The following is a 24,579-nucleotide window of genomic DNA, read 5'->3' as shown; positions in this document are numbered from 1 at the left end:
TGGCAATTCAAGCACAGGACCTGAAATCAAGGTCTCTCTCTCTCTCTCTCTCTCTCTCTCTCTCTCTCTCTCTCTCTCTCCCTCACAATTTCAATTTGTTTCAATTTGTAAACAATGTTTATGTTTATGTACATGTAGCGTGTTTGTATAAATACATTAATGTGAGAAACGTGCATGTTGCACTTTGTACATTTATACAGTGCACATACTGTATATAGCATTAAAGTAGTTAAATGTGGAAAATACTTGTAATAAAACGTGTAAAAAATGACTTATTTTGCATTGCATTATGGCAGGAGAAGACAAACTTAACTGTTAGCTATGCAGTGCTTTTATCGTCCCTCAACAAAAAAGGAATCTTGTCATTATATGACAAAGGCATGAAGACAGAAATATCTTTTTCAAAACGTGAAAATATTTCATTATTATGTCCTTGTAATTGAGACATGAAGACATGAGACAGAGGAAATGTCTCTCTCTCTAAATGTCCAGGTGGCAGTGGCTCCACGATTTTGACCTGTTTCAAATTCAAGTTTGTGGTCACTGATACTCTTTCTCTCTCTCTGGGTTTGGATGGTGGGACCAGTGTATCATGTCTGTGCTGTTCTCTGGGAATTCAGAGGAATTCAGAATACAGGCTTAGTGCACATGATTTTCACATGTCCAAAGTGCGAATCTGTTTGGAATTACATATTGGGGTGTGACTTGCCTTCAGATTAATAATGTTCATCTTATGCATATTTTTTCATTCATTGGTCATTCTTAGGCATTGGAAAGATGAGAGCCCTCCCCAGATGAATGAGTGGCTACAATTAGTTTGGAATACAGAACGATTCCAAAAACTGATTGCCATCTCAAGTGGTAGAAGGCAACATTATGAAAATACATGGGGGGCTTTTGAGAGATTATTAATGAGGTGATCCCCTTTGAAGGTTTTTTTTTACCATTAATTGTTTTGTCCTCCTCTCCATCTCTCATTTGCTTCATTTTGTCTATCATACCATGAGTAAATTACATATCTTGCTTTTTTTTCATTATTTATTAATTAATTAATTAATTAATTAATTAATGTGTATCTTATAAGAGCATTTAGCCTACTTGATTTTGAACCTGATTTCTAATATGGATACATATTACCTGATGGACTGATGGACTCATAGGCCTAGTTGTGTTGTGCTGTGTTGTAGCCTAGTTCTAATGTATTGTAATTGTATTGTGTCTAAAAAAAAACAAAAAAAAGGCTCTGCTGCATGAAAGAAGATAAAATACAATAATCCCAGTGAACTACACATACATTCACAGAGTGCTTAGACAAAACATAGCTGGCTTGGACATGATGGATGCATGGGTATACGCCCATGCATCCATCATCAGTAGATCCATCAATAGATATTACACATCTATGAAATTAATCACTGTTGTTATGCTATACATTACATACAGTATATTTAAAAACATTCAGGCCTTATTGCAGGCGTACGTTATGTAAATGCATGTACATTCTCAATATACCTGTATATTTTAAATAGAGATCTAATGTTATGATCAGTAAACCCATATTCAGTATCCCCAGCATGAGGCAGATACACATTAAAATGTCAGATGTTGTGGCTGTCTACAGGAGAAGCTTAACATATTTTTTTGCCATTGCATGTATTTCCCATTTGAAAATATATATGTACTAATAGCACTAACAGATGGATAAACCTTATTTTCCTGGTTATTCAGCTACCAGGCCTATGATTTATTCCAGTATTTTTTCAAAATTTCAACAGCATTGTTAGTAGAATGCCTTATTTTTCAGTAGTGGTCTACTAATGAGAAAAATCTGTGAATGAGCCATGATATTTTTTCTTGACTTGTGGTGCACCCTGTTGGCCATACACGACATAGCACAGCTTATATGAATAAAAAATGAATAATAAAAAAAAAAATGATAATGAATGCTTGACCATTGACAACAGAAATTGGAGAAAGTATATAACTTAAACTAAATAAAAATACACAGTAGATTCAGTAAAATCTTAGTGATGGTAGAGCAATAAGCCCCCAGTGGAAATGGGTTAACAGATGCTAACCCTCAGGTAATGAGATGAATGTGCATATTTCTGTAGGTAGGTCAATTTCTGGAACATTTCATTCTCATGTTCATTCATAATAGAGAATATGCCAAAGATAGATTTGTCTTCCCATTGCTACTGCAGACATACTGTACTAGAAACTCTCAGCAGAGGATTGAGAGTTGCTCACTGTAAGAAGTCAAATCTCTAGACAAATACCAAACCTGTCCATAAAAAAGAAAAAAAAAATTTAATAAATAATATTTTGTGCCATTTAACTAATTCAATTTATTAATGTTTTGTGCCATCTGATTGAATTGATGTTATTGCTTAAGCTGTATCACTTGTAGATGCTTCTATTTGTGTGTATTATTTTTTTGTATTTCATTATTTCATCGTTCTTTTTGGAGTTTCTTTTTTCCATGGGGCTCACAGGAAAACATAGCCGTTCTCCTAGAATGTCTCCCTCTGTGTAAATGAAGGTTATGGGTTGATTGTGCTTTTAGAGTTAAAATGAAGCTTGTCTTCTCTAGAGGTCAGTGAGGTATTAGAAAGGACAAAGGAACCCCAAATATAAATGCAACACCACGTAATTTCTTGTCAGGTCACAAACAGGCATAAGCGCTATTTTACGAAAAACAAAGAGCTTACACTGATCCTAGTGATCCTACTGATCCTACTGATTCTCTGCCTTCAATTAAAAGTCTGACCCCATTTGAATGAACTTTATCAAATGCTAAATGGCTGAATATCATGGCTTTGTAGGAATTGATAATAATGGTAAATGACATGGTATTGTAGGATGTAGCCTATAGTGACAAGAGTTTTATCTCTACAGATTAATGTGCTCTTCAAGCCGCAGGTTATCTCTGTCCCAGGGAAAGCTTTTCCTTCATCACAGAGACATGTGCTATGAAATGAACCCTATCTGAGTTCATTGAGTTACACCACCAGAGGCTGGGTTGTTACAGCACACTAACACAAAAGCATGGTAGCACTGAATATCACTATGCTGTAAACCTCAGTGACTGCTCTGGTCAAAACAAGTCAAAACACTGACACTGTTCTCAGTGTGTTACCAACTCATGATTTTAATTCAGCTTTTCCTATCTTAAGTAAATGAAACATTACAAAACAGACAGCCTGATAGGTGACACTGTGTGTCAACAGTTTGGAAGCAGGTTGCGTATTTGGACTTTGTTTTGCATTGGCTATCATTATGAAGTGTGTCCTCTGTCATCAACATCAATCAACGTCTATTTTCAACAGCAGAATGTGCTAGTGTGACTTCTGTGGCTCGACTGAGACTTTCAGCAGAATGCTTACTACCTTCGCTTTGTTTTTTAAACAAATCAATCAAAATGAATTTGCATATATAGTTGGCATGGAGTTAAAATGTATACAGCAAACAATAAAAGTGTAGTAATGGAAACAAAGAAATACAAACAATTCTAAATTGGAGCTTCAGTCTCAAGTGGATGCAAGTGCTGACAATGGCTCAGGCTCCGGCCACAAAATGAGAGGAGAGTTTAAACCCAGAAGCCACATCCAGAGAGGTTATTTACATGGATGTCAGGACAGCTGTTGTTGCTTTGCTGTAAAGGGATCTAAGAGAGACAACGGAGGGGAGCAGTCTGCACTCTGTAGCTACTCTCGTCAGGGTCAGCTTTGCCTTTCTGTGGAAGATCTCACTCTCTCTTCTTCTCTCTCTCTCTCTCTCTCTCTCTCACTCTCTCTCTCTCTCTCTCTCCCTAACGCCCTCCCTTCCTCTTCCCAGTGAATGAGGATCTGCTAGTGCTGCTTTTTAAGATAGTGTGTTGCCATGGCGTCAAATGCCAGCCACATGTTAGAGGCTGCCTTGGAGCAAATGGATGACATTATCGCTGGTAAGAGTTTCTATTTCATTATCAGACCCTTGGTGGACTGCCCAGTTTGTAATTGCTGGCCAACAATAAAACCAGCACTGTACCACATGATTTGGCTCAGGGGCATTCACATAATGTGTACACACAGTCAGACAAAAAAAATATGTTTCTGGTGATTTTAAATATAATAGAAAGATAGTTAACTTGCTAACGAGAGCTATAATTAGAATTTAGAACTAAACTTTTTGTTTCAGTTTGGATGGGAAACTGGGTTTATTTGAATTGGAGAGGCTTGAGTGAAACAAACTGATCAGGTTTTGATTAGATGGATGCTTTGAACTGTGTTCTGTCTTCTATTTCCTCTCTCTCTCTCTCCCTCTCTATTTTCTGTCTTTGTTAATTTACTCTTTCTCCGTGTACTTAAAATACCTCTCTTTCTTTCCATCTTACTTCACGAGTGACTTTCCAGTGTTTTCCTTCTCCCTGTTTTCTAGCAGAGGTGATACATTTTAGGCGGTGCAGTTTGTCACAACCACAGAGGTCATGTTGGGGTTTTTGTACAGGGTCAGAAAGCAAGGATCTATTAATAGAGTTAACAGTAGAACCGTCATCACACTGCTCCGAGGGACTGAACCAAATAACATCACACAACGACCCTGAAAAATAGTTGAGGCTTACACTAACATGACAAAAGTATTCGAGTCTTACATGTCCAGAATATTCCATTGTGCCCTGCATGTGTTACCTTTGATTTAACTTTAGAGAGAACAGCTATGGAAAGTATGTAGCTATCTTTAGCATGATGCTTACTGTAAGCTACAAATTCAAATTGTAATTTGTGGATTTTAGAAGCCACAGTGCCCAATACTAGGTCATTTGATGCTATTTACACACACACTAAGGCTTTTTAGAGCAGAATAGTGCCCTCAAGAGGTCATTTCAGGGACTATTTCTATTATAGGAGTCTGTAGAAAGTACAGAGACCCAACAGCAGGATGCAATAATATTCAAGACATCTCTATTAAACCTATTCTGTTACCTATATGCCGCAGGGCTTAACCATGTTTAACAACCCTCTGCTCGCCTTGTTGTGCCGTACTTTCCTCAGAAGTCTCTTATTTCCCTCAGGCTCCAAGTCGGCTGGTATTGAAGGGCTCTGCAATGCCCTCATGGGGTTGAGTGGCCAGGGTCACCGCTCCCCAGAGTTTACCTCAAAGCCGGCCCTTCCCCCGCCCCCGGACCCTGCCCTCAGGGCTCTTCAGCTGACTGAGGCCCTCAGGGCAATGCTGGAGGGCCAGGGGAGTGCGGAGGAACAGGAGGCTCTCAGGAAGCAGGTCTCCGTCGACACAGCAAGCGCCATACTGCAGTGGCTAGAGAGAGGCAAGGTGAGTACCTTCAAAACCCACAGCCAGTCAGGACTCATGTTTCACTCACAACTTAGGGCCCTCAAAACTCAGACAATCACAGAGTGGATGGATAACAGGTCTGGTAATTTTTATAACACCCAATCCACCCAAAAAAATGAGCAATTCACACATAGCTGAGAAGAGCAGGGTGTGCAGTTTAAAAACACATTGGTATTATTGGACCAAGCAGACAATAAATGGCATGCTGATCAGGTAAGGTTGCATTGGGAAACTGTTGGTATATGGTGCTGTTGGGTCCATGGAGATTTATTGGTTGTGTGTTATGGTGGTCTTTGTTCCCGGTCATCTCCGCCTGGAGGGCTTTTTCCCCTCTGCTCAGGAGCAGTGAACAGCAAACTGCACCGGTAATGAGATCCAGAGCTCCTGTTCAGACTAGAAGTAGTTATACCCCCCTCTTCTTTCCTTTTCCTTTCCCCTCTTATTTCCTTCATTCTTATGTATACCCCCCGGTATAACTCCTCTCTTCCTTTGTCTGCAACCATTACTTGTTTGTCTGATCCACGTTTTCCTCCTCTAGTATTTGCCCGTTCTCGTCTCTTTATTTTGATATCCTCAACTTCAACTCTACACTCTCCTTCCAACTCAGTCCCCTTCACTGCCTCCTCCTCCCCCTCCGCTGCTGTCTTTACTGACTTGATCTTGCTCTGCACCACATCTGACAAGCATGTGCTGCAGAAAGTTTCCTCTCTCCTGTGCCCCTTTAGAAAGCCCCGCAAAATTAGCTACAGCGAGAAGGTGCTTCAGACAGAGTGAAAGAACGAGCACGAGACAGAGAGAGGCAGAGGAGAAAGAGAGGGTGGACAGGAAAAATATGACAGATGAGATACAGGAGAAATGTGATAAATAGTGAGGCAGTTTGAGTGTATATGAGACAGAGACAGAGAGAGAGAGCAGGGGAAAGAGAGAGGGAGAGACAGAGAGAGGTAGAAAATAAGAGTGAGGAGGAGAAGAAAGGGAGGGAGAGGAGCCAGCTGGCATAGTTTGAGTTATACGGCTCAGCTCTAGAATCTCAGCCTGCCCAGACTCTAAACCACACGGACCAAGGTCCTCCCTGCACTCTCTGCAACTTGAAGATGGAGGGTCGGTGAAAGGAGAAGAGTTGGATTCAGGAAGAGCAAGAGTACAAGACTCCTCTTCCCTTGGAAGCACTGTTGAGTTCCAGTGTTGTGTCTTGCTGTGGAACTCAATCAGTATGTTCACCCTCCTCGGTGCCTCATAGCACAGGCTGAATAACCTACTGTTCTGGTATCTAATAGAAAGACTCAGACCTGCTGTACAATGGGCCTGCAGAATGGAGCATGATATTGATTTCTATAAACATTTTGCCTGGCTTAGAAAGGTAAGAGACTCTCCACTTGCATGTCTCCTCTTGGTATCTATATACTGTACCACAGTTTTTCAAAGGGTGTTAGTTGTTTTTTTTTTTTTCCTCCTGTGTTGTTTTTTTTACCACTTAATCATGGTTGCCATGGTAGATAATATGGGAGGAACACCTGTTTTGTTTGTGATTTGAAGAGGTGTGTTGCAGAATAGTGCTCTCATGTCATATGCAATCTTGGATTTAAAGGCTGCAAGTAGACTAGAAAAGTTACTGTAGGGGTTCTGCAAAAGATTTGGTTAACATTTCAGCATGGTTACCGATACCATGTGTCATAGAGCTATTATCTGGCTGCAAACATGTGGCAGTTTTTGCTTTAGAGTAGACATTAAGAATGTAAAGTTGGTTGATGTCTAATCTCAAAAGCCTAATCTTATGGTTTGACTGAAGCTACATCAACAAGACCCTGGTAGAGATTTAAGATAACTTTCCAGTCCAAAGACTTTTGTATTGAAGGCAAATTAAACTATTTTGGGACAAAAGGGGAAAAAATGCAGAGTGTGTCTAAATAGGAACCAGATTTAGTATGGCCCGTGCATTGCGGCTTTAAATGGTTCACGGTGGAGGTGGCCAATTACCTGCTACAGGCGTGACACGTGGGTGAATTGTTGAATGCATGACAAGTCCGCTAGACAGGTCATAAGGTTAAAGTGCTTGAGGAGAGAGATAAATGGATCTGCATGTCAGCTGTCCTACCACCTGAAGCTATAGGGAGCCTTTGGACTTGACTGTGTTGTTCAGCCACATACCATCTTGTTGCCATTATGGAGACACTTTTAGTCCTGACTGGCTCTATAAGGATCTCATCCTTATGGACTGAGTTAGATACATGGAGCAAGTTTGTACATGCATATATTCATCAATCATTGTAATACCATACATTAACTCCAAAAAGTCCACTTTTTGGGAATTGGAAAAAAAAAAAGTAAATTTTCCCATTAACATCTATAGTGCAATGCATTTTCTGTGGTTTGTTCAGTTGGGTCCCAGCTTCATGAAACACTTCACATGTATGGGGGACATGCTGCTTATTAGTTGTTGAAAATAAATGGCAAAGTTGTAGATTCAAGATTTCTGCAGATAGCAGTGATATGAAATTTGTTCTTGACAATGTTGATATTTTGTTGATGTTTTGTTTCAGCCATTTGAAATAGCTATGAATGACTTTACTCTTGTCAAAAACAATTGTCTTGCTCAATCTCTCATTTTTCTCTTTTCTACATTAAATTAAGTTATAGTGTAATAACACACAAAGTATTCATTCACTGTCCATATGAATATTATACAGTTAAAAAGAAACACATGGGAATTCAGTATTTTTAAAGTTTGATGCATTGAATGCTCTTGAGTCTCTATTAAAGGCTTAATGGTATTTTAAAATTACTGCAAACCACTTGAGCTGGCTGGCTCAGGATGATGGACGCTGGGCCACATAATGTTTCCATGATTGTGGTTGAAAGCCTGGATTTCTGAGCAATTTGATCTCATTTGGTTGCAATTCTATTTCCCTTGGACACTGATGACTCTGAAATATCCCTGACTATACAGGCAGCCCTGTGCTCAGTTCTCACTAACCATTTTTGCACTAACCAGCCTGTACTAAAATGTTGTACACAGCATTTAAACTAAGATTAGGACCTATAAACCTCTTACAGACTTTTCCACACACCATCCACGGACACAATAGGTTATTTGAGACTGAGAGCTTGGTTGTTGTGGCTGCGCGCGTGTGTGTGTGTACGTGCATGTGTGTGCACTTGTGCGTGTCTGAGGCTGCGACCTCACTGGGAAAAACCGTTGTTCAAGACAAATTCGACCCACTGGGCAACTGCTCTGCATTCACAGTGTACTAACTGAACCTAACAGTAGCTGGTCTTTACTCTCAAGGTAAACGTCCATTCATCTGGCAACAGTGAGTCCTACCAGGAGCGGTTATCACGTTTGGAGGGAGACAAAGAGTCACTCATTCTTCAGGTGAGATCAGCCGCTCCTCTGAATCTGATTCCCTTGTTTGTTTTTTTTGCTATGCATCTAGATGAGAACAAGACAATATATATTTTTCTGTGTCTTTTGTGTAAGATGTATATGACCTTTAAAGAAGTTGTTGCAATGGTAACACATTTAACCTAAAGAATGACTGCACATCCTTTTATCTAAAGCTGAATTCTTTGCATTGGATATGAGCCTGCTCAAATAAAAGAGGACATATGACACCGCACTGGCCCCCAGATGCTGTATAGAGTCGGTCGGGAACTGATTGTAAACAGTGCCCATATCACATAGCAGTGTTAGACGGCAGAGACAGGGAAGGGAGGGGTGCAGTGGAGTATTCTGTTTAATTACTGTGTTTTTATTCTGCAGGACTGGTGAAGCAACAGTCATTAGTCATTAGGTTGGTTTGGTGTTACAATACTAGACTGTCTTGTTTTGTCTGGTGTGTGTGTGTATGTGTGTGTGTGTGGGTAGCTGTATACGTGTGTTTGCAGGTGTGCATGTAGCTCTCAGGATTGCTGAGCAAGTGCTTACCTCAAGACAGGTCCAGGCTAGCACACTGCACTACAGCACGTGGGTGTGTGCGAGAGCAGGTGCTCTGTTTGCTTCTAGTACAGGTCTCACATACACACCAACATTCCTCTGCTAAATCCCATCCAATTGGCTGGTGGGGCCCGGCCGTTATCATGTGATTCACTACTACATGGCCTTAATAGTTTCTCTGCAGATTTACATTTAACCTGCGTTCTGCAGTCTTGCCTTGACCCCCTGAAGTACTGTAAGTACCTACTGAAGGACAAAGGATCATTCATTTCTTCTCAAAGGAAATGTTTGGCCTGTTTAATCTGGCACTGAGGATATATCAACAAAAATGAACACTGGCAATGGAATGACTGGTCAAAAAATAGCTCCAGATGATTTCAAGGTTTGTTTTGTGATAGTGTGTGTATTAAGGATGGAGAATTTCTGAGGAAAAGAGTTTTGCTGTCCAGTTTAGATGTAGCAAAATTATTTTTGTCTCATCTCCTCTCAATTCCTCTCTGCACACACACACACACACACACACACACAGGTGAGCGTGCTGACAGACCAGGTGGAAGCTCAGGGGGTGAAGATCAGCGATCTAGAGAGTTCTCTGGAGGAGCACCAGCACAAACTCAACTCCACAGAGGAGATGCTGCAGCAGGTACACAGCTTCAGAAACCTCAAATCACATTGACTCGTGTCAAAACACACAATAACAAATGTTTGACTGGAGCAAAGTCTGGAGGAAATTCTGACTTTAACCAGTGGACATCCAGGGGTTTTATATCAATATTGTTCTTCCAGTTAATGAGAGGTGCCAAGGCCCCAGACTGTCCATCTGTTTTTTATATGTGACTCTAAAAAGCGGATCCAAGAGGAAGCTCAGCTCATAGGGTGTAGAATGTAGCCCAGGACGAGTTCAGCGTCCCAGGAGGAAATTCCTTACTAGGATTCCAATGTGACTGGCTCTAGATCACCTTGACAACCAAAATATTTAGGACGCTCGGATCCCTCCCAGGACAGTGTCTCAGAGTGTAGGCCTGGTCAACCCAGGGCCAGACGGGTCTGGTGTGGTCTGTCTGGGCAGGTGAGCGTGGTACTATGGCCACGCCCCTAACCTCTAACCACCCAGAGTGAGTCAGACACGCCCCTGCATGCTCAGAGAGAGAGACAGAGAGAGAGAGAGAGGCGAGAAGTTAGGAAATATAGAGGACAGACAAAAGAAGTATGAGGAAGGGAAGGTGGAGAAATGGGAGGGAGAGTAGGGGAGGTGCTGCTTTAAGTATGAGAGGTGTATGTCAACATCTTTCAGTTCAAATCCACAGCGGAGGCGCTGCCAGACACTGGGAAGGACGCTGAATGGAATGGACTTATGGAACTTTAATACAACAAAAAAACAAACTACAAGAAAATTGAAACTATTGCATCCATGAATGAAATAGGCTTATTTTTCCTCTATGGCAGCCAGACATCGGGGTAGCATGAACCAGGTAGTACACAAAATATTATAAGTTAAAAAAGTATTTCATACTTTCAATACTGTTCTTGTCACATTTCCATTCCGAGTACAGTATTTCAACTTATGCTAATTACGTTTCTGAGTGCCAGAAACATTTCTTTCAGCTATCTGATAGGTTGTGAACTTATGGTTAATGCACAGTGTCTAATTCTGTGTGCAGTGCTGTGCTAAAGGGCAGCCAGGGTTGGTTTCTTGGAGACGTGGTCATTATGAGGCTTTGGACCTGAGCCGTAAATCTCTTCCTAGTGACAAAGCTCTAATATTTTCCATGTGCGCTCTAGAAGAAGCCCAGATACTTTCCTTTAAAAAGCCCAAGTTTTAAATGGATGTATGCATATGTACGGTTTCTCTGCTTCAGATGCCTCTCGTTTCTGGACCTTAAGTGATTTAGCACCTGCTTGACATCAACCAAATTAGTAATACATCTGCCTTAGTCTGGCTTGACTCTCAAGGCTGACAGCCATTCTCTGTGAGGAGGGCAAATAGTTGACAACTGTTAGTGGACCAATAGGGTCCCGCAGCACCCGGTTTGAGTGACAGCAGTTCGCATTCAAAGGAAAATGCACCTGTCAAGGTTGTTTTTAATGTTTTTTGTATGAGATTTGAAGTGTTTGCAGTGTTTTGGTTACCTGTAGTTTAATCTCTCTCCCTCTCTCTCTCTCTCTCCCCCCTCTGCTCTGCTCTGCTCTGTACTTTGAGAGAGCAGTGAAATAGGCATTATAAATAGTGGTCATGGGCTGTGTATATTTAGCCACTCAAACAGCGTCTGAAACCAGTGGGTTTGTCTGAGGGGGCTGTCATTACAGAACTGGTAGCTTGTTGTGCCTCATACTGGATGTAGCCTTTGCACAGTAGGTGCTGTGTGTTGTGTATATAATTGCAAGGTTTATGTATGTGTGTTTATGTGTTTACATGTATGTCTGTTTGTGTGGTTTCATGCTGCTTGTGTATGTTGTTGATGACAGGAGCTCCTGAACAGGACGTCACTGGAGAACCAGAAGCTGAGTCTTATGGGGGAGGTGTCCTACCTGAAACTAAAGCTGGTAGACATGGAGGAGAAACAGGGCCATGGGGCCGAGAGGCAGCACAAAGCTGAGGTAAGGCCTCTCACTGAGACCTATATACTATGAATATAAATTCAGAATGGGTTTATTGTTGGTTTTAGCAATATATTTGAGATATGTAGGTTTGAATGTATTTGTCAGTTCTCATTTAAAGCTAATAGCTATCCATCAAAACAATGCGTTTGACTTGTAAAGTAATCCAAGCTGAGTTGAAGACAAAGTTTAAAAATGAAGAGGCTTGAGAGTCTGACAATGGTACATTTTCAAAGAAAGTGCTGTAGTATAAAATATGAAGAGTTCGAAAAGTTTGAAAAGATAAATTTTAGGGAAAAAAATCTTTATCTGAAGTTTATCATCCAATATTTCTAAAGAACCATTTTATGTTATATTGTCAACCGGGACTTGATTTACTTGACTTTCTTTAATGAGTACCATAATTGGTTAACTTTGTGCTATCAATCATCATATTCAAAGTAGGAGTCAAATATTATTTCAAATGGTGGATACATCATTTTGGAATAAAACTTCATATTCTTGTTTGTGAATGTGACAGCTTTGTAGCCACATGACCTTATAGTATGTTTCATTGAGGACTCTTTTCAAGGAGGAATTTATTTAGCTAGGATCCTCAGGGACATTTCTGAGAGATCTGAACCTAACCTTGCCAGGAATGACGAGGGCACAGTACATTGAAAAAACCTTTCTCGTGTTTTGGTGGATCCAACCTTGGAGTCAGCTGCTGACTTTATGGGAATCCATAAACACACACTGGAAGGATGGAGTGGAGCATTCACCATAACCTCTCCTCTGTTCTTCCTGGCCTGAAGGAAACCTGTCTCCAAGGAGTTTTAGCTTAGTTTTTGCCATTTCAACCTGAACCATGTATTTGCTTAAGGCCAGTGTGTTAGGTTACCCGCCACTGCGGGCATTGATCATATGAAGTGGAGAGAAGGAAAGCCTCCGTGCAGCACTATTACCAGACAGGATACTGTAATGTATGTAGTTACTGTCAAAACACGGCTGGTCAAAGAGCCTTTGTGTCCTCAGGCTAAAAGGTACAGGCAGAGCAGAGCTGGCATGATGGATGACGGCTAAATGTGTGTGTGTGTAGGCTCCAGCCCAGAGCATTTCATTCTCAACTCTTGGTGGTGGTAAAAGATTGACTAGGCCATTGTGAAAAGGGACCCCACTCCCCAATTGAAAACATATTCAGAAAAAGGTAACGTTTGACTTTTATCAGTGAAGAGAGGAGATCCCTTTGCATACCTTAGACGGTCTATAGGGATTTGCTCTGTACTGTATGTCTGAGCAGAGAGAAATGGGATAGGCGTGTTTTACTGGACAAACATTGAGTTTCAACACTGTTCTATTCTGCTTTCATGTGCACAAACTCCACTTTCCCTGTGACAGCTGCTTGGACTAAGAGAGAATGGCAGAAATCTGCTTTGAACATTCTGCTGGCTTCCCACGTGTTTCCTCTAATACACAAACACGTACACACATACATGCATGTTCACACACACACACACACACACACACACACACACACACACACACACACACACACACACACACACACACCTCATTGCTGTGGAGCCAGTAAGCTCATAGTTAAATTTAGCCATGGAGGCACTCCATATCATCTGTCATATCCGCTCTACCGGACCCCAAGTGAGACTTCCTCTGTCCACAGTCCAGGCATAACTCGGCTGCTGTTTACACTCTTTCTGTAGGAATATGAGCACGGCTCACCTCTAATAGATGGCAAACCTATTTTCCTCTCCTGCAGTTTAGCAGTGCAAACTGCCCATTTGATGTACTTAACATGCATGAGTTTGTAGAATACCACTGACTTTCACAGTGTATGGCAGAAGGAGGAGGGAATTCAGGTTCACTAGCGTAATTCAAAACAATGTGTATTCACAATACAATGCAATACAACTTTATTTATCCCATATGGGACAATTTAAAGTACCTAATTTAAAGTACAAATGATCAATAAAATATAATAATATATTAACTATAATACACACATCACATAACAAAAAGAGGCAGGGCAGGTTACCAGATTAACAGTTGGCTATTTTCATATTGTGCTGTTGAAGTGCAAATTGCAGACAGAGGTCAGCTGTCAAATGCGTTTAGCAAAAATTATACTGGTTTACAATTTTCCAGTGTTGGAAACCTCACAATTCTTATTGAATTTTTTTATTGCTTCTGGTACAAATATATTTTCCATTCAATTTATCCTGCACTGGGGAAGCAGAAAGCACCTACCTGATGGGAGTAGGTTGAATGTGTGACTTGTCATCTAATATTGCCTGGGCCTTTCTCATGACCTGCTGAGAGTAAAACTCTCTGAGACTTCTTTGAGGTAATCCAATGATTCGGGAGCACATGCTGACAATGCCAGAGAACCTATTTCTGTCCTTCTGGTTGATACTTGCAAATCAGTTAATAAAAGAAAAATATGATATACTCTCAATAAAAATATTGTAAAAGGTCATAGGTCAGATGAGACTGGTCAGTTGAGACTGTTTATCTGGCCCAGCATGTGTGTGTATGCAGACCAGCCAGAGATCTATGTTTCTCATACAAATTCATTTTCAGACTTCTATTCATACCACAAAATTTGATTTAAATTATCCAGACATTATCCCGACATGAGCTTGGTGAGAGAAGTTATATGAGTGGTCATTACGACACACACACACACACGCACGCACACGCACACACACACACACACACACACACACACACACACACACACACGGTTGTTGTATTCCTTCCTCTCTTTCTAAACATGTCTCTCTCTCAATTTCCTTCCTCCCTCGCTGCTTCTGTTAGACTGTAGTGAATTTCATTAGCGAGCTGCAGGAGCAGATGTGTAGGTTTCAGAAGGAGATCAATAGCAAGATCCAGGAGAAAAAGGCCTTGGAGATCCAGGCTGACGGCAGCTCACAAGAGGCCTGCCCCACTGGGTCTACCGAGGCCCAGAGTTCAAACCCGGGGCTTTCCCGTGACGGAACCCCAGAGGTGAAGCACAGACTGGAAGAGGCTCCGGGCGGGCCTGATGGGAACACACACAGCCTGGGAGAGAGTAGCTCAGATGCAGAGCAGCAGTGCCACTGTGGAGCAGAAAGTGTAGGCAGAGCCTGTCTGCATGACTTTTGACCTACAGCATGGGTCCTCTCACTTCAGTGTTTGTAATCCTGAGATGCAGATGCAAATGCAACATATACTTACAAAATACCCTCACCCTCAGCAGTGGTCATTGGACCAAACAGCCTGTCAGGAGGACAACCACTAAATGCTAATCTTATTTATCTGCTGTAGCTTTGCATCAAGTTTAAGAAATGGTTTTCAGTGTGTGATCCCACTAATCTATAAATTCCATCTAATCTAATTGAATATACTGTGTGAAAGACCAATGTGCTGATTAACTAACATGATCCAGAGTATATAATCCAGTGAGATTGTTCTATATGTTAACATTTCAAAGATCACACTTGAAATTAATAGGCTACATTTTCTCACACAATCTGCTTTAGGTCTTATTTAAGGAGCTCAGAATCCTCAAGGACAAAGTGGAACACCTGGAGGATCAGAAGTTACAGTATGAGAAGAAACTCAAAGCAACAAAGGTAAAAGGTTTGGATTCTCATGGTGTCTAGACTTTAGAGCATACACCATCAGTGCCCAGATTCCATTGCTAACCGTCCAATCATGCACAACTTTCCTAAATACTGTCCAATCCAATGCTCCAGCCAGTTTAAATGACTCATTCTCTCTTGCACACACACACTCTCATTCACGAACACCTCTGTTTTCTTAAGAAATCTGAGAACAATTTTCTGAGTAGAAATAGATATAATGACGGTCTAGTCCTTTTTAATGTCTTTGTTGTGTACCTTGGCATGATTCCATGGCATTACCTCTCGTACTTTCTTGGGTTCTCTCTCTTGCTCTCATGCTTTCATTCTCTCTCTTTCTCTAATTGAACTTCTTCAATTGACTGTATCAGATACAGAGACACAGCGGTGGGAGGGCTGCTGCTATTCTTGTACCTTCCCACTCCCCCAATCAATCCGCTGGTCATTTTAATTTTAAAGAATGTCTGGCTCCAGCGTCTTCTGGTTAACCTTAATTCACAACATGACTAGAATTAGGGACACACTGCAAGAAATGTCTTAAAATGCTGGAATTATCCACAGACCTCTCTCATTTCCCAAAGGAGATCCACCTAGCTTGTTGTGTAGTGCATATTGTGTATTGTTAGATCTGTAATTCAAAGTCATATTACCTTCCACTACTCTTTATTACTGTACTATCAGTTTGAAGCTCCATCAAATATCCCACTGACAGATATCTTCATCAATTGGAAGCTTTTCCAGCATTGCAAACTGAACGATGGCCAAATGTTTTGTACCAATATCTTCCTTGTTCCTCTCAGAAGAGAACTTTGGTCACTAGCTGCGTGTTGCCAGATAAGTAACATTTAAATTAAAATGAGAAAAGCATAGTGTGCATTAGAATCAATGGCTACAGATGTTGATGTGACAGATATTCAGCTACATGACAATGTAGCTGAATATCTTCAGTCATGTGACCAAGTATCACACCACTCTTTTTTTAAACAAATCAAAGGGAAATAGCCTACTAATAATGTAAAATAAGGCTGTGATGTGAGGAATGAGACCACTATCTTCTAGACATAGAGAACACACTGGCAAATAGATCAGCTTCAACTTAACTTCATTGCCATCTGTTTTTTGCTCATATTCTGTCTTGAACTTACTTCAAGACAGCTGAATTTCAGACAGTGCTGGTCTAATAAATGGCCCCCTAAAACTCAGAGAAGTAAAATTTCTGTGCTGTGTTGTGGTTATTTTATGTATGTGTTCTATAAATTGTACAGCTAATTGTGGAAAAAATGAAATCTTGCAAAAGTTGGGTTTCAAGTGAGTGTGCTGTTTGTGTCCCTGCTTAATTAACATGCGTGTACACGTCCTGTGTTGTTGGATGTGAAAGAGTTGTTATCTTTGAGTGTGTGTGTGCACGCGCGCATGTGTGCTCAGGCATGTGTGGGCACATACAGTCATGTGTGTGTACATCTATGTGCCTTTGCGCATGTGCCTGTGCTCACTGTAACATTCTGTGTGTCACCCACAGGCAGAGATCAGCAGCCTGCAGCAGCTTCTGCTCAGCAAGAATGCTGAGATCGAGAGCTTGCACACTCAGCTCCTGGCCAGACCTTCTCTCTCTACCGAGAGCTCAGACAGAGGTAAGCAGAGCGCCTGGCGTCAAACCCTCTACCAACCTGCCCACGCCTCTCACTCTGACTGAGTTGCCCAGCCTGATAGGTGACACAGTTTATGACTCCCTTTTGCATTCATTAACTTGCAGTAACAGCTGTGGGAAAAGTCTGTGTTACCTGACTTAATGTCTCATGGTAGGTCTCTCTGTCTCTCTACCTTCTCTCTCACTCATAGAGGAGATGTACAGGAGGAGGCTAAACACCAAATGTAAGCCTTAACACTACTTAATGAAAACCATCTTAACTCCATGGGCCATGTCTACTTTTGATCTTTCATTTATTCATGTTCTCCAACTGTGCCCCTTTATATTGTTGTGTTATTTTCCTGTCTACTCTCAAGGGCAGCTTTGATAATCACCAACTGATGGGAATTGATGCATTCTCCCCCTTTTCTTCTTTGTTGTCTTTCAGAATTCCTGAATTCACAATTCCTTGCCTTTTCTTACTTCTTTCTGTCATAGATACACACATCTGGGGTACCTGCGTGGTGCAGCTACTGTAACTCACTATGTGCTACTAGTCTCTCTGTATGCTTGCTGTTGTTATAAAGTTACAGCCTATTGACTGTGGAGAAATTGACGTGACTAAGCTTATGACAGGTGAAAAAAATAAAATAAAATAAAAGATGAAGCTTTATCACCAATCTGATTACCAGTCTAAAATCTAGAGGGGAATAAATGTGTAACCTACCTAGCGTGTTTTTTCCCCTTTCTTGCTGCATAATCCTATGTCTCTCTGTGTGTATCTGTTGGTATAAACTAATACTTCATCTGACATGACCAAGTATAGCAGCTATGTTTATGAAGATTAATGATCAGTATGGGGTTTCTCTTTATAGACCAGGAACTGCAGAGGCTTAGGACTGGAATGGAATCACTGTTAGCTGCCAATGATGAGAAGGTAAGTAACCAGGAAACTGAAAACAAATCCGGTTTCTCTCAGTTCAACACAGCTGTATGTGGTTATATGGAGCACAGTGTGTGTTGTCATCTGTTTACTATAATGTCATTTTGTGTACATCTAGTTTCTTACTGGCCTGTATATAGAACTGCTATCATCAGTGCTATTTGGAAGGTAACTGTTTTTAGATGTACCCATTTCTCAGTGGCACCACCCTCCACCATTTATAGTACAGAGGGGCTTTTGTATTCTCCCTTACGCGGAGAATCTTGGAACTTTAAAGAGTCACAGACGTGGATCCACATGTGGCACACTGGTGAACACACACACACACACACACACACGCACACACACACACACTGAGGCAAGCCATTTCAGGCAAAGCCACACTTAAGAAGTCCTCGATCTGCCAAGCCTAATTTTGGACTGAGCGGCATTAAGAGAAACATGGCAAAACCAGGCATAGGCACCACTTCAAAAAACACACACTCCATGCAGCTGGTTACCACAACTTAGATTTCTAGCCAGGCCCCTGTCAATCCCCTCCCTGTTAATACTTTGATGTAAAGGCCATATGGAGAAGGAGGGATGTTTATGTAGCATATTGGTCAGTAATAGAGTGAAGCACATAGTCCATATGCGTGTTTTCCTAACCTTAGATAAACATCTTAATTGGGTTTTGTTGACCTTGAGCTCTACCACTTTGTATTGCAGGATCGACGCATTGAGGAGCTCACTCTGCTGCTGAACCAGTGCAGGCAATTCAGAGAGGTCACTCACAGTCACAACACAAGGCAAGGTAAATAGCCTATTCACTCCTTTATCCTTTCCTAGCAGTATTTGTTTTATCTTAGCAATAACATTTGATTGTTCAAATTGAAAGTCAACACGCTTCCTCCCTTGAGAGGAAAGTGTGCCGCTGCTTGAGTGGGGACAAAATGCTTCTTTTCTTTGTTACTCTAGCTCCACCTGCTGTTCGTTCCTTGTCAAATGGCAGGACTCCATCAAGCAGCAGCGAGGAAGAAGTGATGATGAAGAATGCTGACTCGGCCAGTGCCAAATCTGAGGATGCAAAGTCTGAGGTGGGTACAAACAAGTTCCAGTTGGCCTCATACTGTATCCATCTGGAGAGATCTGTTGAATCGGCTGTTTATTGTTCAGCTACTGAATGAACATGACTTCGGACAGCCATTGTTGTTGTTATCATGTCCCTAACATTATTATTTACCTATCCCAGGTTTCCACAAGCAGCTCTTCCTCCCAACATACATCTCTTTCATTGGTCCAGAAGGACACTGACTGCAGGTACTGAGGCATTCTTCTACTATGTAATGGACAGTTGTAATATATCTAAGTTGGATTTTACTATGATGATTGTGGTTATATCTTCTCAGGACAGAGCCACAGACTCTATCAAGTAGTATGAATGACCTACCAAATGGACCTTCACAAAAGGTATTTTTTATTTCCCATATATTTATGCTAAAACAAATCTTTTGTTCCCTCCTTTTTAATTTTTCCCACAGTATGCGCAGGCTATTGTACTGTTCCTCAGTGGTTCTCAGTGCTCAGAGCCTACTGGTTTTCATTCTAGCCATCTAATCAAGGACTGATTTACACCTGAGATGGCAGGTTAATGCAATTAATTACGAGAAAACCAGCAGTAATCTGGGCCCCGAGGACCAGGATTGAGATACATGACAGATCTCAAATAATGTTATAAAAACTTAAAAACTCAAATAAAAATGTATGTAGTGTAAAATGTATCAAGTTCATTTGTTGGTTTTGTAAAATATATTTTCTGAGTCATGCCTCTTTATTGTTTTTCCAGAGTGGTCCGGCTGATACCAGAAGTCAGACGCTGCCTGTAAATTCATCTCTGGTCGAGCAGAATGGAAACAGAGACAGCAGCAGTGATTCCCAGAGTCACAGGTCTCCAGATGGGAGCGAGGACGGAGACTCCAGCCAAAGTAAACCCAGAGATATGGGCTCAGACTATGATATGATATGGTTATGTATGATCAGCTGGATAGTATACAGCAATAGATCACTGATATAGACCTAGGTTTCTTCGTTCTATGGCATCCAGATGAGTACATTCATCTTGAGGCTGGTAATTCCCACAGAGCAAAGGGAGTAGGTCCATATTAGCAAACCACTCCCCTTTGACCAGAAGACCAGTGTACCTTTGATCATAGCTAATTGTGGAGGCTCCTGACTGAGCAGAGGGATCCTGGGATAGGCTTTCTCACAAAACACACCCTCTCCCTGGCTCTGATTGACCACACTCACCCCAGCCCCACCCTATCCCATCTTCACTGACCATTTTTAACCCGAGCCCCACCCTAATCTCTTTCTACTGGGTTCTGCTGTATAGTGGAGGCTGTGCCGCCTATACCATAAAGATCACAGATTGTAAAATTCAGCTCAAGCTCCTTCTTTTTCATGGGGCCTTAGCCAATGAGTTATTTGCTGAACTCAATGGTCTGCAACATTTGCTTCTCCTCCTGAATAGAGTACTGTGAAAAGGTGGACCACAACATGTGTGCTACTTATCTCTTCGTGTTCTATTTGGGATCACAAAAAAATAAATGCATTTTCACTGCTTTTTACTTAGTCATCAAGATTTTGTCTTTATAATGGTTCCACAAATGCAGGATATGGTACAATTTAGCAAGCTTATTCTTTTTAAAGATAACATCACTGACATGTTTTTTTGTCAAGATTATAATGCTGCTTTGTCTACATTCATAAATCATGAGTAAATTATGACTTTTTGAACTCAGCATGTGTTAAACTTGCATTTATTAAATGTTACATAACCTAGGCACCCCTCTACAAACCCTTAGGACCATATTCGTATGCAGTAGTATTACATTGACTGTAGTCTTTGTAACCTCTTAAAAGGAAAGACGGAGAAAGTTGATGACAGCACTTCAAGTGATCATTCCCCTGTGCATTCTGGGACAAGTACACAGTCTGGCCAGCGAGCTGTGGGCTCACCAGAGTACCTGAAGAATAACAGGAGCTTCAAGAAGCTCTGGGGAAAGTAAGTGTGTGAGAATTATGCCTTTGTTCTATATGAGCTTGTTTAGCATATTACTTTGTACCTTTATCAGTGATGAAAGTGTATTAAATAAACAAAATTTAGTAAATTTATCTTTGTATTCTTGAACTCTGAGGACTTCTGAAAGGTCCCAGCATTTTTAAACCAGAAAGTTTGCCCTCTTCCCTACAGACTTCGAAGAACCCAGTCCGGCGGGCTCCAGGGGGTCGATCCAGACCCAGGTCAGTTTAGAAGAGGGGGCTTGCGTGCCACAGCAGGGCCCAGACTGACCCGGACCCCTGAGTCTTACAGCTCTGCACGGTAAGGCTTGGTGCATCTCTGCCTGACCACCTGTAATACTGACTCCCATTAGGATGTTTTTGGTTCAGGACATTATTGTACTACTGAGGAAAATGTCACGTGAAATGTTCAGTGAAATGTCACGATCTGGTTTGATCTTGGGTCATCCCCACCTCCACCCTTTCTTAAATAACCATAATGGAAATAAGCTTTAGGGCTTGTGTCAGCCTGAGAATTTCAGTTTTTACTGTACGGTACTTTTGATCTATTTTGCTGTCGATATTCTTATAGATGAAATTTTTAAATAAATGTAATCAATGAATCAATCAATTAGCTGTTGTATGCCTTTTTTCTGTCAGTGATATGAATGCTCCGTTCAGCCAATGGACCAAGGAGCAGGTGTGTGGCTGGCTGGAGGACTATGGCCTGGGCCAGTATGTCAATCTTACCAGACAATGGGTTGACAATGGACAGACACTGCTGTCTGCCACGCCTCAGGACATTGAGAAGGTCAGAAAATGAAACAGATAAGTTGATACCACATTGAAAGTAAATAATAATAACTCAAATGTAAAACTTGGCGATGATGCATATTATCAATTACTGTATGTTTCAGTTTTAGATCAGAGAAACACTTAAATATTACCCATGGGGACATTTGAAAATAAAATAAATTAAATGACAAAACATTTCAAGTTGTAATTTCTGACCTCAGGAGATGGGTATGAAGAACCCACTGCACAGGAAAAAGCTGCAGCTCGCTCTGAAGGCCTTCACCACTAAAGTTACAGAGAAGTCTTCTGAGCTGGACCACATCTGGGTCACCCGTAAGTCTGTCTCTACATATCATCTTTTGGTTCTCATACTGTATGTTCTCCTCATTTGAACAGTTTGCCAGCTCCACAAACACAGGCCAGAACTGCTCAGCTCACAAACCAAAGAAAGAAAAGTGATGCAAACAGCCTGAGATGCAAAAAAAAAAAAAAATTTAAAAATGCGTAAATGGGAAGGATTGCTAGCACAAAAAATGAATGAAGTGTATCTTTGGTGAAATTTGTACCAGTTTGTTTACTCTGAAAGTGGAGTAAACTAAGTGGAGTAACTCTGATTTCCACCCCATCCAGGCTGGTTGGATGATATTGGTTTGCCTCAGTATAAAGACCAATTCCATGAGGCCCGAGTGGATGGTCGGATGATACAGTACCTCACAGTGGTAAGACTTAATCCTGGGCATCTTGTACTGTAACAGCATCAGCAACTACTGCAGTGAAGGCCTACAAATATGTTAGATTTCAGACAACACCATTTAAAGCATTCATAAAGTTTCTTTAAGTTGACTGATTTTTTTTCCTGTTCATTCAGAATGACCTCTTGACTCTGAAGGTGACCAGCCAGCTCCACCACCTCAGTATTAAATGCGCCATCCATGTCCTTCACGCCAACAAGTTCAACCCCCACTGTCTTCGACGCAGGCCAGGGGAAGAGGTAAGCAGGAATGGGAAGAGGAATGAATGGCCAGGATGAGTCATCTATATGGGTTATTCTTTTTGTGTTATGTTATGTTTTAATTTAACTTTCTTCAGAAACAGCCCTCTCCCTCAGAGGTGGTGCAGTGGTCTAACCATCGTGTGATGGAGTGGCTAAGAGCAGTGGATCTAGCTGAGTACGCTCCTAATCTACGGGGCAGCGGCGTCCATGGAGGGCTGATTGTAAGTGAACCCTGACCTTAGAAGTCGTTTTATCTACAGGTTCTACAAGTCATGTCAGCAATATACACTTACTGAGCCTGGTGGCCCACTGCCTCTGTCAATGTGCCCTTCCACAGATTCTGGAGCCTCGTTTCAGCGCAGAAACCTTGGCCTTGCTGCTGAATATTCCCCCTCAGAAGACTCTGCTCCGCCGCCACCTAGCCACTGCCTTCTCCACCCTGGTGGGACCTCAGGCCACGCAGGAGAAACGAGAGTACGGCAACGCCACAGGCCACGTCCCCCTCACTACCACTGCCAAAGTGAGGGTAAGAGTACACAGTGAGAGTGAAAAAAGTTCTGTGGGTGTACTTACAGCATAAAACCAAACCATTCATTAATGGGTTTGACTTGTTTGTGTTTTCAGCCAAAGAAGCTGGGCTTCACCCAGTTCAGCCACCTGAGAAAGAGGAAACCCGATGAGTCTGCTGACTACATCTGCCCCATAGACAGTGGAGCTCTGACAATGAATGGGGTTTCCCACTTGCCCTCTGCAGGGCTCAGGGGCCTCAGCCCCAACTTGGACAGACAGGCTGAGAGGCGGGAGCAGGTCGGGACAAAAAGCTGAGGCTGATTCCCCCCGGCCAATGACTGTAAAGCTAATTGCTTTTAACTCCACCCTCTCTGCCCGTCTCGCTGAATCAAAGTGATTTTGTGATTCAGTGGAAATTCTAATGCAGAAACTTACCCAAGATGCATCCATATGGTGATTTGCTGGATGTGCTACAAAGACCCTGTAATTAGCAGGTGATGCTAATTGGTTTATTACCAGATATGCTTAAACCGGGATTCATCTGGTGAATGGTAACTTTGTGTGATATAAGCTGTAACTTTTTCTCATGAAAGCTGCTCTCTGCATTCCTTCTACAGTGGGATTCCAAAGCTTCCACTTTTGCTTTAATACAATGCATTTTACTGACCATCTTGTATCTTAACCGCTCCAGATTTAATTTGGATATTGATGGCCTTTTCTTATTATGTATCTTGATTTACAGCGTAGAATAATAATTGACACCAGTTACTTCAGACTTGGTTGTTTCTAATTTGTTTTTTTTGTTTTTTTTGATGACTGGAAAAAAATGTCAAAATTTAAATAATGAAAACTGAAATTCTCTGTGGTGCATTTAGCTCTGCACCTTCACACAAGACTTGTTGGCTTACTAGAGATTATCCTTGTGAAATATATCCAATACTGTAAGTACTGAAAATAAAGCCTGATATTGCCTTGTTAGGTCCTTGTGAATGCTTTAGACTATAATAAAGGCCTACAGCTAAATTAATTATTGCTGAAAAATGTCCTAACCACATTAGTTTCTTCCATCAAAGCAATTGCCTTTGCTGACATTTGCTGCTTAGAGTAATGATGAAGGTTGGTGAAGTTTTAAATGGCTGCAACTGTTCAATACTGTATTATTCTCTTCCAGTTGTATAAACTGTATTA

At 41.4% G+C, this 24,579-nt stretch overlaps 1 protein-coding gene across 1 annotated transcript; it reads left to right on the top strand.

Annotated features, from left to right (window-relative positions):
* The first annotated feature begins 3,882 nt into the window (after nt 1–3,882).
* ppfibp2a (PPFIA binding protein 2a) lies at nt 3,883–24,321 on the top strand. Its single transcript, XM_071907052.2, has 24 exons — nt 3,883–3,946; nt 5,054–5,310; nt 8,618–8,704; nt 9,795–9,908; nt 11,732–11,863; nt 14,678–14,974; nt 15,382–15,474; nt 17,003–17,114; nt 17,323–17,355; nt 17,986–18,047; nt 18,762–18,846; nt 19,011–19,129; nt 19,285–19,352; nt 19,442–19,501; nt 19,869–20,017; nt 20,955–21,096; nt 21,286–21,414; nt 21,753–21,903; nt 22,109–22,220; nt 22,518–22,606; nt 22,756–22,878; nt 22,977–23,102; nt 23,219–23,407; nt 23,506–24,321. The coding sequence occupies exons 1-24, from the start codon at nt 3,883–3,885 to the stop codon at nt 23,704–23,706; spliced, it is 2,994 nt and encodes a 997-aa protein (XP_071763153.1). The 3' UTR covers nt 23,707–24,321.
* Nucleotides 24,322–24,579: the final 258 nt, after the last annotated feature.

The sequence above is a fragment of the Centroberyx gerrardi genome, chromosome 1 (genome assembly GCF_048128805.1).
Source record: "Centroberyx gerrardi isolate f3 chromosome 1, fCenGer3.hap1.cur.20231027, whole genome shotgun sequence".
NCBI lineage: Eukaryota > Metazoa > Chordata > Actinopteri > Beryciformes > Berycidae > Centroberyx > Centroberyx gerrardi.
The sequence above is the reverse complement of the archived record's forward strand: the minus strand, read 5'-3'. Positions and strand labels throughout refer to the sequence as shown.

Excerpts from the sequence above, each read along its gene's own strand:
- ppfibp2a (XM_071907052.2), top strand. The coding sequence starts at position 3,883 with ATGGCGTCAAATGCCAGCCACATGTTAGAGGCTGCCTTGGAGCAAATG. Across the intron at positions 14,975-15,381 it reads GCCACTGTGGAGCAGAAAGT|GTCTTATTTAAGGAGCTCAG; the intron begins GTAGGCAGAGCC and ends AATCTGCTTTAG. Across the intron at positions 19,353-19,441 it reads CAGAAGGACACTGACTGCAG|GACAGAGCCACAGACTCTAT; the intron begins GTACTGAGGCAT and ends ATATCTTCTCAG.